This window comes from Pinus tabuliformis, chromosome 5_2, assembly GCF_031772625.1.
Source record: "Pinus tabuliformis cultivar Carrire ecotype Pingquan chromosome 5_2, CPIR1, whole genome shotgun sequence".
In the NCBI taxonomy this organism is placed as follows: Eukaryota; Viridiplantae; Streptophyta; class Pinopsida; order Pinales; family Pinaceae; genus Pinus; species Pinus tabuliformis.
In genome coordinates, this window is record NC_142306.1 from 37,966,785 (window position 1) to 37,982,666 (window position 15,882).

The 15,882-nt window shown below is 37.2% G+C and overlaps 1 protein-coding gene across 6 annotated transcripts in view; it reads left to right on the forward strand.

The window, feature by feature from the left end:
- The window catches only part of LPA3 (Low PSII Accumulation 3), a 333,567-nt gene that overhangs the window by 162,022 nt on the left and 155,663 nt on the right, over positions 1-15,882 (forward strand). For all 6 annotated transcript variants that reach the window (XR_016261588.1, XR_016261590.1, XR_016261589.1 and 3 more), the window contains exons 10-11: positions 9,428-9,510; positions 9,639-9,719. Coding sequence is in view for 2 of the 6 variants with exons in the window: in XM_089435799.1 (XP_089291925.1) it covers positions 9,428-9,510; positions 9,639-9,719 (164 nt within the window). In the remaining 4 variants the exon portion in view is untranslated. The remainder of the gene's footprint in view (positions 1-9,427; positions 9,511-9,638; positions 9,720-15,882) is intronic.

The following is a 15,882-nucleotide window of genomic DNA, read 5'->3' on the forward strand; positions in this document are numbered from 1 at the left end:
GACCATACATCATTCGAGGCATTGTTGGACCCAACTCATTCCATTTGAGCACATTGGAAGGTGAACAACTGAATTTACCCGCGAATGGCCAAATGCTCAAATTGTACTTCAGAGAGGACATCTGATGCCACTGGGCATCCTTTGTATTGTATTCCTAACCCTACACCCTTTCATTTCAACATTTCATTTTGTAGTTATGTCAGATTTATGTTTTTCATGTTATTAGGATAGTTAATAAATGAAGAGCTTATATTTTTCCTATGCTTAATATTATATGATGATTTTTGGATGGACGCTATTTATGTTATCTTGTGTGTTGAGTGGATGTAGATTCTAGATTCTCACATTCCTCTAGTGCAACAACGTGTCCTCAAGTAGACCCAGATGTTGACCACTATGTGACAACGACCCATAGCAGTACACCCCCTTTTTTCGCAAAAGGGATAGTGCCTGATCGATGTGTCTGTGCCGATCAACTATTATCATCAACTTGGTTTCCAAGATGTTATAATGTAAACCCGTTCTGCATGTATATAACGTAAATAATCTCAACATATCCGTGTCATGTATGTAACAACTTAGGTAAACCTACTTTTCTAGTGACGATCTACATTTTGGGAGGTTTTTTGTCTCACCGATCCATTCTCGGATGGTCGACAGAGTTTTTCTCCAGTCTTACCCAAAGCTGGAATGGATTTTGTTGCTAGGAGCTTAGGCGAGTCCTAGTGTTCTAGATCGAGTCTATGTAAAAGTGATTTGGGAATAATCCTAACTATTTGGTTAGATTATTTTATTACAAATTGCTTGGTCTGCTGGATTGTATTTGTGTCACAGAATGGGTAGTCTGTGAGGGTCTATTACAAATGGGATTTCCCCCTTATATTGTAAAAAATATGAAAATCATAATGTAAAGTGTCTTGAGGGTTGGAAAAATAATTTATCCCCTCATAGGTTAATTAATTAAATTTTCTGGCAAAAAATTAATTAAAATCCTAAGCCAAAACTTTAATTAATTCTAGGTCCTAGGTAAATTTAACTTCTCCAAAGGCAAAATTTGTCGGTCCTAAAAAATTAAATTTTAAAAGGTCCCGGGACTAAGGTAAATTAGTTATTTTCCTAAATTTTAAACCTTTCATCCTTGGGGGTTAAGTCAAAGTCAAATTTTTGGAGAAATTAACTCAAATTTTTTATTTTTGAGTTAATTAAAATAAATTTAATAAAAAAATTCGATTTCCCCAAATATTTAAATATTTCGACGGATGAGATTAAAAGAAATTTTAATCTTCATCAACGATCGAGATTGCTTTGACGAGGATCACTCGAACTAGTCGTTGGATGATTTATCTTTATATAGGAGGTCATTTGTCAGTCGATTCCTTCGATCTTTGAGTCGTGTGCTCAAAAAGCTCTCGTGTAATCTTTTTTTGGATAATAAAGAAAAACTTTGGAGTTAATTTCTGTTAGTGTTACTCTTCATGGGAACGCTGTAAGATGTTTTTTATTTCATGCATAATTTTTTCTAAAGCCACTGATGATAGCTTCTGAAGAGTGATTTGAGTACAGGTATTTTGCTCAGTTGTGGGGGTTTGAATAATAATTTAAATTTTGAACGTAATAGCCGGTGTCTCTATTTGTCTAAGTTTTATTATTATTTTCTTGCTCTATTTTTAATGGGTGGACTGAGTTTTGCAGAGAAATCTTGATTTTTTAGATCCTCAGGGTTGGGAAGTTTTTAGTTGGACCAACCAACTCTCGATCCGTGTTTTCTGAAGAGCCCAACTAAATTAGCTCATGGCTTATCATAAGATTTTATTGATGATATATGAAGGGTTTTGAGTTAAGCACCTCCTTTTTTAAAAATTAAACTTTTTCTATGTAAAAATAATAGATTTGTCTGCTGAGAGCCTTAGATTATCAGATTTGGGAGCGGAGTTGGACTCACACTCCTCCAATCTGATAGATCTACCATTCTTGTGCATAGATCTTTAATTTTTTTGGTTTTCTGACTTGGGTTTCTAGGGTTTTATTTATTTTTTTATATCTGGGTTTTGGGTGTTTTTGTTTTCGTTTTTGCAGGAACAGGTTGCAAATATGAAAGAGAAATTTAATTTGAAGCCAGACCTAGGCCCTGGAGGATAAGATATGGCCTCAATACCATTTTGCAGGGGCATTATTTTACAGTTCGAGGGTTTGAAAATTTTAAATTTGGACATTTTTATAGGGGTTTCAAGGAAATCTAAATCCAAAGTATACTGGTTAAATTTATGGAAATTTTTTAAAAGGATTTTCTGGCTACTATTTCCTATTGAGTTTTTTTTTTTCTCTATGGAAAAATTCGAATTTTTTTTAGAAACCCTATCCTCTTCCTGCCTGCATTTTTCTGCACCTCAGATCTGCGTCCTCTCTTCTTTACCCGTGCCTTTTTCTTCTCTCTCCTAACCCGCATCATTTTCCTCCTTCGTCCGTCGGCCTTAGAATCCTCCTTCCCTTAGCTCCACAACTCTTCCTCACCGACCCACGTGCTCCTCTCCCTCTCTCAGCTCCCTCATCACTGCCTCCTCAAAGATGCGTTCTCTCCCTCGTTGCTATCCCTTACTCCATCTCACAGTTCCGTCAAGCTCCTCTTGCTACAGCTCCATTGCCCCTCCGTCAAGCTGTTGCTACCATTTGTGTGCTGCCTCCTGCGTGAGTCCTTGCCATCCGCTCGAGTTTTTCTGCCAAACACTGCTCGTCGCTCCTCCTTTGATATATTGCTGCTGCCATTGAAGCCCTTCGCTACATTTGTTTCAACTCCATCTCCACCTCGGCCTGCGTCATCTCTTCTCCTCAGTCGAGCTCCCCTTGTGCGCCGTCGACCTGCACACACAACAAACACTCAAATATTCGATTTCATTTTTCTTATTTTTGTAGATTATGCGTTAGGTTTAGGTTAGCATTCAATTTTATTTTTGTTAGTCTTTCTTATGTTAGCTTAGGTTTAGGTTTATTAATAATTTGATTTTTTTTGGGTTGGTTTTCTCTTTAATTTTTTTTAACTTTTCATATTTTATTTTGTTTCATTAAAAAATTCGAAAACTCCTTAATATTTTTTTTTTTGGTTTTATTTTTTGTTGTTTTATATTTTTTCATTTTTTTTGACTCAGAATTGTGTTTTGTTTCTTTTTATTTTCATTTAAAAAATATTAAAAAAAAACATTTAACATTTAAAAGTCTAAAAAATTTAAAAAGCATTAAAAAAATCTAAAATTTTTAAAATTTTGGTGACTTTAGAATTGAAAATGAGATAAATCCAAGGAGGACTTGTGCTTTCATATTAAAAATTTTAATGTGGCCTATGGCCCATATAAAATTTAATTTATTTTTACTTTAATCATATTAAAAATTTGATTTCTTCATTTACCACATTAGAGTAATTGCCTAAGGAATAATTAACATTCAAATTAAAAGTTCCTTGGTGTCATTGGTGTTAAGTATAAAATTTTAATTTTTGTGGTATTGATTTCTCTATTGGCAAGTGCGATTAATGTTTTGAAAATTATATTGCCTATAGGAGAAAGATAAATTCTTCTAGATTTGAGATTTAATTGCTAGAAACTCTTGCATGATAAAGTTTTGAGCATTCACATTTAATTGTTCATGATGACCGCTTTGCCATATTGTAAATTGCTCTGGGTAACTTGTTTTTTTATTTATTTTGTCTATGGTTAATTCAATATAAATGCACTGGTCTATAATCATTTTTATCTTGTGGTTGTGTCTTATTTTAATCTATCCATTCAATTGACTAAGACTTGTTTTAAATTCGTCAAGTTGTTCATCCTAAAATCTCCTAGACCCTGTGTTCCACAGACTATCTTCATCCATTCACCGTAGGGACTACCCCCCTTGACTTGTCTAGGAGAGAGTCTAAACGAAGTGAGTAAGGATTAGAGTGACAACCCTTACTCTTAGCGTTGTCGCGGTGCTTAGACACTTTGTGAGACAACAAAGTCAATGATTTTTCCAGGGAAATGAAGACCAAGTAATCGATTAGGAATTGCTGCTTTGATGAATGATTGTCTTATATAAAATGTAGATCCTAAAACTAATGTGAGATGCAAGAATCTTGGTTGATTTCAGTTAAATGCCTATTTAAGTTTTAATCCTTCAATCTTTTCTGTGTTGAGCCTGATTTCGTAGTAATTGGCATAGAGAAGATAAGGTGAAACACACTAAGGTGTGATTAACGATACATCTCCTGAAAATCTAACATACCTGGTGCCTCCGGCGTTACAAAGAGTTCTGGCTCTGACGACTGCAAGGTCACTGTTTTAAGTACTATTAAAAGAAGGCTTCTCGAGCAAAGATGGATGGATACTTATCTCTCTATTGACCAAGCTTATGCTTGGAAGTAAATTTTATTTATGCAAAGCTAACTTATATGCAAATGCACGAGATGATAAGATGAGTTAGACTCGAGGATTAGAAACACTTGTGTCGCAAAAGCCCTTAATCACCAACATGAAAAGTTCACTTTACTAGATGAAGACTTAAAGGTAATCCCTTGAAAAATCACAATTAAACCACAAGATTTCTTCAAATATTTTTGATACAATTATAGCTCAAAGAGAACAAAAACTTCTTTACAATTTAATATGAATGCCAACAGATGCTCACAAAATACTCAACTTAGGAAACAAAAGATATGCAATTCATTATGATTCCTTGACAGAGTACTTTAACAATTACTCAAAATATTCGCAAAATGTTTAACATGTAATGAACATCAAATAATTGAATCAATTAATATGACGGTCAATCTCAGTAGATGCAAAATATTCTAGCAATTAAATTTCTAAAGATCTAAATACTTTGAAAAACCATGAAATTCAAATGCTCAGCAATTCACAATCCTTGAATTAAAATGTTTTTTCCTTAGTGACCCAAATCTATGGAAATTTGCCACTTTCCTATAGTCAATCTTTAGATATGATTAGAAATTAAGTGTATTTGACTATGGAGAAATAAAAAATGCTTAATACCACAAAAGCTTTCTTTTGGAGATTTTACCTTTAGCATGAAATGACACCAAGAAGGAACTTTTAGATTAACAATTTAATTATTCCTTAGGAAAAATTCTTCGATGTGCTATGTTTTATATGGCCAATGATTAATTAAGATTTTTTTTTTAATGTGACCAAAGTAAAACAAATCAAAAGGATTTAATTACTTTTAAAATTTTTAATGGGCCAAAGGCCACATAAAAAAAATTTAAAATCTTTTAATGTTAAAAATTATCTTTTGATTTAATTTTTTCGAAATCTCAAACTCACATTAAAAATAAAAATGGAAATGATTTTTTTTTGTTTTTCAAAATTAAAAAGGTCATAAAGAAATCAAAAACAAAAGGAAAGGCAAAAAAATAAAATAAAAAAATTCGATCAAAGTCACATACTAAAAAGAATTTAAAATCAAAATGTTATTAAAAAAAATCAAAACAAAGGGAAAAGCCAAAAAAAAAAAGAAATTTGATTCCCTAAAAAAAACTAAAGTCATAAATTTTTTCTGAGTTTCAAAAGTCAAAACAAAAAATAAAATGGCAAACCAAAAAAAATCAAATAAAAAAAAAAGTAACCTTAGCTTATATCAAAACAACGTAAAAGAAATAAAACAAAGGAATTGAATTGTTTTTTGTTTTGGATGTTTGGGTTGACGACAACAATGGAATGGAGATCGAGGGGTAAATCAGCAAATTGTAGCGTCGAGAGGAATGGAGATATGTATCAGAAGGCAACGGGACAGGGAGCTGGGCAGCGGAACAATGAGGATGCAGGATGTGCATGCAGGTTTGCTTGACGGCGGGAGGAGTTGGCAAACGGGGAGGAAGAGCTGTGAGGGTTGCGGGTCGAGAAAGAGATGGAGTCGCGAGTTAAAAAAGATAGCAGCGAATGAAGGGATTCGAGGGCAAGGGGAGGAGAAATGGAGATATGGAGCCGCGCGAAGGGATAAGGAAACACAGAAACGTAGGTGAAGCCGGTTCAAGATGCAATGAGCGAATGAAGTAAACTCGGTGAGGGTTTGCTGGAGATGAGGGGACAGGCAGGCAACAATAAAAAGCACAACAGAAAGAAAGGAATAAAGCCACAAACGCAGGCAGGAGAATAATTGTTTTTCCAGAAAGGAGAAAACACAACAACAGAAGAGAGAGGCTCAATACGACAGCAGATAGGAGGCAAATGGTAGCCAAAAACCTAAGAAAATTTCCCAGAAATTTCTGATGAAAATGATATATTCTTCTGCTTAAAATTTGTCGTTGAAACTCTTGTAGAAAAACCCTAGATTTAAACTCTGAGATCCTCAAACTGAAAATAATTTAGAATAATGCCCTTGCAAAATGGTATTGAGGCCAGATCTTACCCTTCAGGGCCTAGATCTAGCTTCAAGTTAAACTTCTCTTTCAGATCTGCATCCTGTACCTGCAAAAAGGAAAACAAAAACACCCAGAACCCATATATACAAACATAAATAAAACCCCACAGACCTAAGTCAGAAAATCAAGAAAAATTATAGATCTATGCACAAAAATGGTAGATCGATAAGATCTGAGGACTATGAGTCCAACTCCGCTCCCAAATCTGATAATCTAAGGCTCTCAACAACCAGATTTAACAATTTTCCACATAAAAAATTAAATTTTTAAATTTTAAAGGAGGTGCTAACTCAAAACCCTTCGTGTATCACCAACAAAAATCTTATAATAAGCCCAAAGTTAATTTAGCTGGGCTCTTCAGAAAACACAGATCGGGAGTTGGCTTGTCCAACTGAAAACTTCCCCTAACGCTCGAGGATCTAATATCAAGATTTCCCTGCAAAACTCAATCTAGCCATCAAAATAGAGCAAGAAAATAATAATAAAATTCAGACAAATAAAGATGCTATTACGTTCAAAATTTAAATTATTATTTAAGCCCCAGGACTGAGCAAGATACACGTACTCAAATCACTCTTTAGAAGCTATTATCAATGGCTTTAGAAAAAATTATGCATGAAAACAACACATCTTACGGTATTCCCATGAAGGGCAAGACCAACAGAATTTAACCCCAAAGCCTTTATTTATTATCCAAAAAAAAGATTACACAAGAGCTTTTTGCTTAGTAGACGACTCAAAGATCGAATGAAACGACTGACAAATGACCTCCTATTTAAAGATAAATCTTCCAACGGCTAGTTCGAGTGATCTTTGTCAAAGCAATCTCGACTGTTGATGAAGATTAAAATTTCTTTTAATCTCATTTGTCGAAATATTTAAATATTCGGGGAAATTCAAAATTTGTAATTAAATTTATTTTAATTAACTCAAAAAAAAAATTTGGAGTTAATTTCCCTAAAAATTTGACTTTGACTTAACCCCCAATGATGAAAGGTTTAAAATTTAGCAAAATAATTAATTTACCTTAGTCCTGGGACCTTCTTAATTAATTTTTAATTAATTTTTGGCCAGAGTATTTAATTAATTAACCTATGAGAGGATAATTTATTTCTCCAACCTTCAAGACACTTTACATCATAATTTTCATATTTTTTATAGCAGAAGGGGGAAAACGTATTTGTAATAGACCCTCACAGATTACCCATTCCTTTAACACAAAAATACTCCAGTAGACGAAGTAATTTGTAATAAAATAACCTAACGAAATAGTTAGGATTATTCCCAAATCACTTTTACATAGACTCGATCTAGAACACTAGGACTCGCCTAAGATCCTAGTGACAAAATCCATTCCAGCTCTGGGGTAAGACTGGAGGGGAAAACTCTGCCGACTATCCGAGAATGGATCTGTGAGAGAAAACACCTCTTAGAATGGAGATCGTCACTAGAAAGATAAGTTTACCTAGGTTGTTACATACATGACACAGTTCTGCTGAGACTATTTACATCATATACATGCAGAATGGGTTTACATTATAACATGATAATCAGGCTGATGATGATAACTGGATGGCACGGACATATCGATCAGGCAATATCCCTTTTGCAAAATAGGGGGTGTACTGCTATGGTGTCGTTGACATGGGGTGGTCAACAACCCTTAATGGCAAAAATCGCTAGTCTTAGCGTAATTTTAATAATCGGCAAGAAAAATTAGATTTAATTAATCACAAGCAATATATCAAGAAAAGAAACAAAGACAAAAATCATTCCGCACAATGTACAAATAGAATTTACATAAAGGTTTGCAAAATGTGATCTCTTTATTATGATAGCACTCGTAATGTCTCTTTTGAAGAAGATCGATCTAATTTTTCATTTTCACTTGGAGAGAAAAAGCCAAGTGAATTGAATAATTAAATTAAAAAGGGATATAAAGAAAAAATCCATGATCTTTGATGATCTGTTAAGCCTTATATAAATCCCATGTTAACCCAAAAAACCGTTATTAAGTGCTAGATATTGAGTGATGACATTTCTATTGTTATATTGTCTAATGGAGTTTAGGTTAGCTTGAACCATCCAAAAACAGCCCAATGATTTTAGGAATGTTGAGGGATTCTACTTTAGTTGATTAAGGGAATCCAACATCCACCCACTTCAAATCCTCCATCCCTATTCAAACTATCTTGATGTTTAACAATCTCTAGAGCCTCTCTAAATTGGCATCTATAATCCTGCTCTTTTTTTGCAAGGATCTCAGGTTCCTCTATTTATGCAGATTTTTTGAAAAACAATCATAACAACCTCTAATTTTATATATATTAAACATTTACATGGGTTGTTTTTTTACTTACATTTGAATTTGTATGTCATTTTGGATTTGTATACATATGCACATTTGGCTTGGGTTTGAAAGTCAGCTATAATTTACATGCCTTTAGTCAACATGAATAGAGTCTTAGGGTATATTCCAAACCAGTGAATGTAAATTATGGCATTATAGCAAATGAGCAACACTCCAATGGTGCTTCTTGACATATGAGACCTAGAGTGGCCACTTCATAATATTGATAAAATTAAGAATTTATGAAAAAAATTATAATATAACCTTTTGTGTTATTGCATTGTGTCAATTCCAGCGACACAAGTAGGATTTAAGTAATGTAAAGAGCTAGTTGTTTGTTTCAATAATTTAATTTTGGCAAAGATGCATCTAGAAAATAATATCCATCTTAAGATATGATTTAATCAATGAATTTAGATGTCCTGACTCCTAATCAAGTAGATCTGTAATCTGAACATAAATCTGAAGGAGTGAACATAGGTTACTTTCAAAGAGGATGAAAGGGAGAAATAAAGATACAGGGATAGGGAGAATACATGCATTTGAATATGGAAGGAATATTTTATTATAAAAATTTGTATTTTATGGTAGATTTTTACAAGGATCATATGATATCTTGTCCTATTTATTAGCACAAAATGGATATTTTCAAGTGTGAAATGTTGTAGGGCCTTGGCAGGTAATGCTAAAACAAGCTGATGGTTCTTATGCATGTGTTGCTGAAAGTGTCAAACGATTTACCTTGGGCCAAGTAAATTTCTATATTTCTTCATTTTCTCATTGATTATTTAAAACCATTATTTTCCATTTTGATTTTATAGGATCCTTGGTCTAAATGCTGTGTTATCATGTATTTCTAATACTTGTTATTTCTTTTAGACTAAAGAAGAGCTTTTACGAGCTCTTGGCCTCCAAGAAGAAGAAGGAAGTTCTATGGAATTTTTAAGAAGAGGATATAAGGTATACAATTGATTTCTCATTAGGCTTTTGTACGTTCTCAAAATTTCCATTAATATTACGTTGAATATTCTAGAATATAAGTTGATTTTAGTTGATTTCATGATATAGACTTGTAATTGATGGCTTCTGTTCAAAGAAAAATTATTTTTGTCTACATTCACATTAATTTACACCACTTATTATAATAATAAAACCCAACATAACCCCTTTTACACTTTAAAAGCTCATTCTTTGCTTTAGGAATGTTTTCCAGTTGTGGAAGGAACTCTGATGAATACTTTTTTTTTTGTAAGCTTTGGTAGGACCCTCTCATTTTCGAGTTTTTACATGTCCGTTATTCACCCCATTTCTGGGGAGGGTAGCACAAGAATCGAACCCAAGATGTCCGGTTTGGTGAGACTTCATTTCCACGGCCATTGCCACTTGAGCTACCCCATGCGGACAATGAGTACTTCATTAGGGGAATTTTGAGGTAAAATGTGGGTCTCAAAACAAAATTTGTACTAACAAACTTGACTTTTAAAGAACCAATAGGATTCAAGATAATGATGTCATCCCTAGGGAAAAATATTTTGGAGGGAAAAGAAGAAAAATGCTTTTTTTAATTGTATTTACGGAATATCTCCTTATGAGTTTTTACTCAAATGTCAAGTTTAGGCACCTGGTGGATGTGAGTAGACCCAAATCGAAAAAAATTGAAAATACATGAATTCAAATTTTTTTGATGTGGGTCTATGCAGAAGTACGCTGATTGTGTTGAAATTGTAACTAGGTTCGGTCTTCATAATGTATGATTTTGTTAAGAGTCAAAAATAATTTATTTGAGTCAAAAGAAAAATTGTTTTTGTCATGTCCCATTTGGACATTTAAAAGAAGGAAAATTTGATTTTTTTTAAATATATTTTGTGTCCCTTATTGATTGTTAAGTTGCACTTAGCAGGGGTTATGAAGACTCCATAGCCCAAGACACAAAGTACATGTCATTTTTTTATCAAAATTCCAGAAGTCAGCAGGGCATTCTAGTCCCATTCTTTGCCCTCTCCTTACATTCTGTTTGCAAATTCCACAACCCTATAGGGAATTGAAAAAGTGTCGCTACCATGATGAAAAAAGCTTTATAACAGGAAAAAGTAGCGCGTCAAAGCAATCCGGTGGCTGGCAAGGGGCTGCTTATGATATTCCCACTTCACAATTTTTTGCTAAGAAACACATTTTGCACAATTTTGATATTTTGGCGTATTTGACTTAGGAAAAGTGGGTTGAGAGGGCCCCACTTGATTTTGGTGGAACAAGGGGGTTCGAACATAGGAAAAGGAGGCAAATCAAAAGGTAAGTGGAATGCGGGGGCCACTCTAGGACGAAATTTGTTAGTTTGTGTAGCATCAGATGGTGTTCTCGTCTCGAAACTTTGTGGAGAGGCTAGAACACATGAGTTTTCCAAAACCCAAAAATTGTTTCTGGAAATTCCACATAGAGATAGCTTAATTAAATCAATTGACCATCCTTTAAATTTTTCCTAACTTAGGAAAACTGGTTAATTAATAGTAATTAATTGAGAAAGGTGAGAATTCTCTAGAAACTCACACGGATCTACTTTGAGATGATCTCAACCATCGATTAAGTTTTAATATTGGTCGTTGGAGTCCCAACTAGAGATTATAAGAAGAGGTCGATGAGTAGATGGAGAAACACACAAAAATACAACATAGAGCCAACAATGCGAGTTCCTTGGGTAGTTCGAGCTAGCTAGTTGTAATATCCCAAAGGAAAATTATGTTGACACCTAATCCTCAACGGATGGGTGAACTGGAACGCGAACAGTCATCAAGAAGATGAACTGATCCGTCCCATTTATGTATATAAATGATAGTTAGCTAATGAATTATGCAATTAGTTTTTTTCTCTGCCCATTCTGGAGTTACCCTGGCCTGACAAATTAACAGTAAATATGCAAAGCAAACATAGACAAAAACACCATAAAACAATCAGATCACAAATTGGCACCAAAATTGCGTTGCTGAGCTCTTTTTATTAATGAAAATGGGTGTACAATAAGGTGCTGGAATGAGTGCACCTGGGCTTGCTCAAGGCAAGCTAGCAAAGCCCCAAATGACAAATAAGACACCCTCCTCTGATCTGTTGCTATGCTGCTCAAGCTCTGCGTTGAAGATGCCTAGAAATACGTTGCTGGCTGAATGGATCTACTGCTAGGGCCCTCTCTAGTGCTCAGAAAATTCTGGGAAATTAATCCCAGCCTCCACCAAATACCCAGAAATACCCATGTGATGTCCCTTCCCAAATACATTTGTAAGAGGTTTATCTCTACACAATTTTGCACATTTTTGCCAAGGAAAAGGACCCAACAATTTCGACTTAGGGAATTAGGAGAAATTTTGGCTAAATTAGATTGCTAGTGGAAGGTGGGGGCCACCCACATGGGAATTCGAATTAGGAAATTCGAATGGCTTCGAGGGAATTTGAATAGCTAATTGGAGGGACCCACATGAGGCAAGGAAGGCCCACGAAGTCATAAGGAGAATGAGGCTCTCACTTGGGGATCATTCATTCATCTTCGTGCATTGAATTTACTTGACTATTTGCTCGCACTGCTTAGCCGAGTCAACTGGATGTTCAACCACGAATCTCTGAAGTGGGAGATTCAACCTTACCTTCGGGGGACTTCAAGTGCCACCTTTGGAAGGCAGTTCCATAGCATTTTCAAAAGTTCCGGGGAGTATCTATAGCACAGTCACTTAGCTATCTTCAGGGAGTGCGTATTTTTGGGCCAACAGTGAGAACACGCAGAGGGAGATAGAGCCACCTTGGGTCAACCAATTGTCGTAGGATCCAAGGAACCTAAAGGACAGTATTGGACCAACATTTAGTGAGAGTTTTGGGGCCATAGAAGCCATCGACGCAGCAATTTGAATTCCAGGCCTGGAGGACAACGTAGAGGGCCAGTTCAACAATTTCGTGGGTCTTGAGGGCAAGAGCTACAACTCGGAAACTCATCTGGGAAGGAAGGGGAGTTGTAGGAGGGGTCATCTCAGTGTTTTGGGGCACTTTCAAGAGGATTTACAGCCTCAATCCAGCATGCCGAGTTTTGCAGTTGTAGCTGAGGTTGGGCTCCTTGGGGGTCGAATTTCAGAAGTTTGAACCAGCTCAATTCCTTCAAGGAGCAAGGAGCTGAAATCTCATAATTTTTTGATCACGGGAAACAATGATTCCAACCCTTCAAATTTAGCAGGGAATGCAGTTTTTTGGGCAGCACATTTCAGTTTGGTGTAGTAGTTGAGGCAACCTTTAGTTCAACATTTGCTCACCTAGGTTTTGTCATGCTTGTCCATTGAGACAAGCTCAGGTGCACCATTCTATTTTACTATTGTATTTGCTCCTGAAGAAGTAATAAAATGGCTCAGCAGTTCTTTATTTCCAGTGTTTCCATGGGTGCTTAATGTCTATTTCGTTTTTCTGATTGCTGGATTGTTTGCATGCTTTGTATATCACTTATATTCCTGTTTAGGAACATTACAACCCACGAAGGAATTGGCCGTTGCTTGACTTCAAAAAATTGACGCTATTTCCCCTTTATGGCTCAACTGCTGGGTAATTCGACCCACCTGTAATTTCTGCTGCAAATGGTCTCCAAAATGGTTGCAATGCTCCTCAAAATGTCCCCCAGGCCTTCACTCAAAGTTTCAGCCCAATCCCCAACTCACTCCACCTCCCAGAGTGCTCCCACAAAAGACTGCACAACCCTTGCGCTGCTGTAGCTGCCTCTCTCCCAGAAATTCGATCCTCCTGCTGGTAGTGCGAAAATGGCAAGGTGAAACTCCCTCCTTGGGCTAGCACTCGAAGTCCACCGAAGCAAGGGCTGAGATCTCCACTCAGAGACACTCGTGTGCTAAACAACACTTGCAGACTTGGCTTCAGCTCAAGCATGCTCTTGTCTTAGACAATTTTGTAAATGATAGATGAATGAGAAAAATGAGTGTCTCTTCCTCCTTTTGTCAAGCTGCCTCCAAAATTGCCCATGTGGGCCCACATCGAACTCCTCACACCAATTCCGCTCCAATGAGAGCGTAGAGAGAGACCTTGAATCACATTTTTGGGAGCTGACACATCTCAAGAAGACAAGCAATGATGAGCAATATATAGCAGAGTTTTTAAGATTGTCTGTGATGGTGTCGGACATTTCAGAGTCCAGGAGGGTCTTTATATTTGTGGAGGATTTGGTAGAGCCTTTGCGTGGGATTGTGAGGTCGAATAGACCCACCTCCTTACAGGACGCAGTGAGCAGAGTGAGACTTGCGGGACACAATTCCCAAGTTTAAGGCTCCCTTTCCCACAAAGACTGTTTTCCCTCAGAGAGGTAGAGATACTAGAACCCAACCACAAAGGGAGATAGCAGCGCGTGGGAGGTTAGATGATGAGATTCTGAGGGACCTCAAGAGGAGGAAACTATGTTTCACATGGCCAGAGCCATGGACACTAGAACACAGATGCACCAAGGGTAAGGCCCCACTACATTGAGTTGTTTTCAAATAACGAGCTTGAGGATGATGTTGAGCAAGGGGATGTTGTAGGAGATTGTGAGTTGCAAGATACAGGAGGAGCGCCGCCACCACCACCACCTAGAGGGGGACCACTCTTGCCTACAGGAGGGGTCATAACTTCACTTCGGGGAGTGCTGAAGTATTTGACGCTGAGGATCAAGGGCACAGTGCAGGGGTAGTGTGTATCAGTGCTAGTGGATAGTGGGGCTACCCACAATTTTGTAGATGCTTAAATGGTGGAGCAGAGAGGGATACATATAGAGACTTTTGAAGGTTTCTCTGTTTTGGTACCTAGGGATAGGACCATGCAGTGCACCAGATACATCCCTAGCATGACAATGACTATGGGAAGCTACTCCATGACAGATCATTTTTTCGTAGTTGATGTTTCAGACACCAATGTAGTGTTGGGTGTCCAGTGGCTCTACTCGCTTGGGCGTGTCACCACGGACTGGAGGAAGTTGGAGATGGAGTTTCCCGGGCCAGATGGGAAGATGGTTTTGCTGAGAGGCATGCACTCCTACCCACTGCAAACAATATCAGCTCACAGGATGGAGGCTGATTTACGGCATGGAGATATAGAGTGGGCTATGGAGCTCAGGATTACGGAGGCAGGGACTCAACCACACCCACCACATCCAAACATACAGGAGATATTAGACCGATATTTAGCGGTTTTTAGAGACATTCCCCCAGGCCACCCACCAGATAGGGGATTCCAGCACACCATTGAGTTGGAGGAGGGTGTGCATGTAGTGATTACAACGCTGTACAAACATCCCAAGGTCTACTGGGATGAGATAGAGAGAGCTATGCGGGAGTTGTTGGCACTGGGGCACGTCAAGCCTAGCTCTAGTCCCCTTGCTTCTTCAGTGGTGTTAGTGAAGAGGAAGGACGGGATCCTCTAGATGTGCATCGACTACATAGCCTTAAACAAGAGGATATTGAAGAACATTTACCCAATCCCACGCATAGATGAGTTGATGATGAGCTTCGGGGAGAAAAGTATTTCACTAATATTAACTTGTGCTCGGGGTACCATCAGATTCACGTGAGGGAGAAGGATATCCCAAAGATTGCTTTCAAACGTAATTACGACCATTTTGAGTTTCTAGTGATGCCCTTTGGGCTAACCAACATACCTGCTACCTTCCAATCTTGCATGAACCATGTGTTCTGCAAGCAACTGTTAGATATGTTCTGGTTTTCTTTAACGACATACTGATTTACGATAGGACATGGAAGGAGCACTTGCAGTATGTGGAGGAGGTGCTTCGCATCTTGGAGGAGCAACAACTATACCCTAAGATGTCCAAATGTGAATTTGGGCTAACAAAGATGTTATATCTTGGCCACATTATTGGAGAGGACGGGGTGCGAGTTCACCAAGGGAAGATTAAGGTGATATTGGATTGGCCTACACCTAGGAATGTGAAAGAGCTGCAGGGATTCTTGGGCATATGCACTTACTACAAGAGGTTTGTGAGAGGATTCTCACAGTTGGCAACACCCCTCACATATTTGACTAAGAGAGGGGCATTCACATGGATAGTTGGAGCGTAGGAGGCTTTTGAGTGCCTCAAGCAAGTGATGAGCAGTTGCTCGGT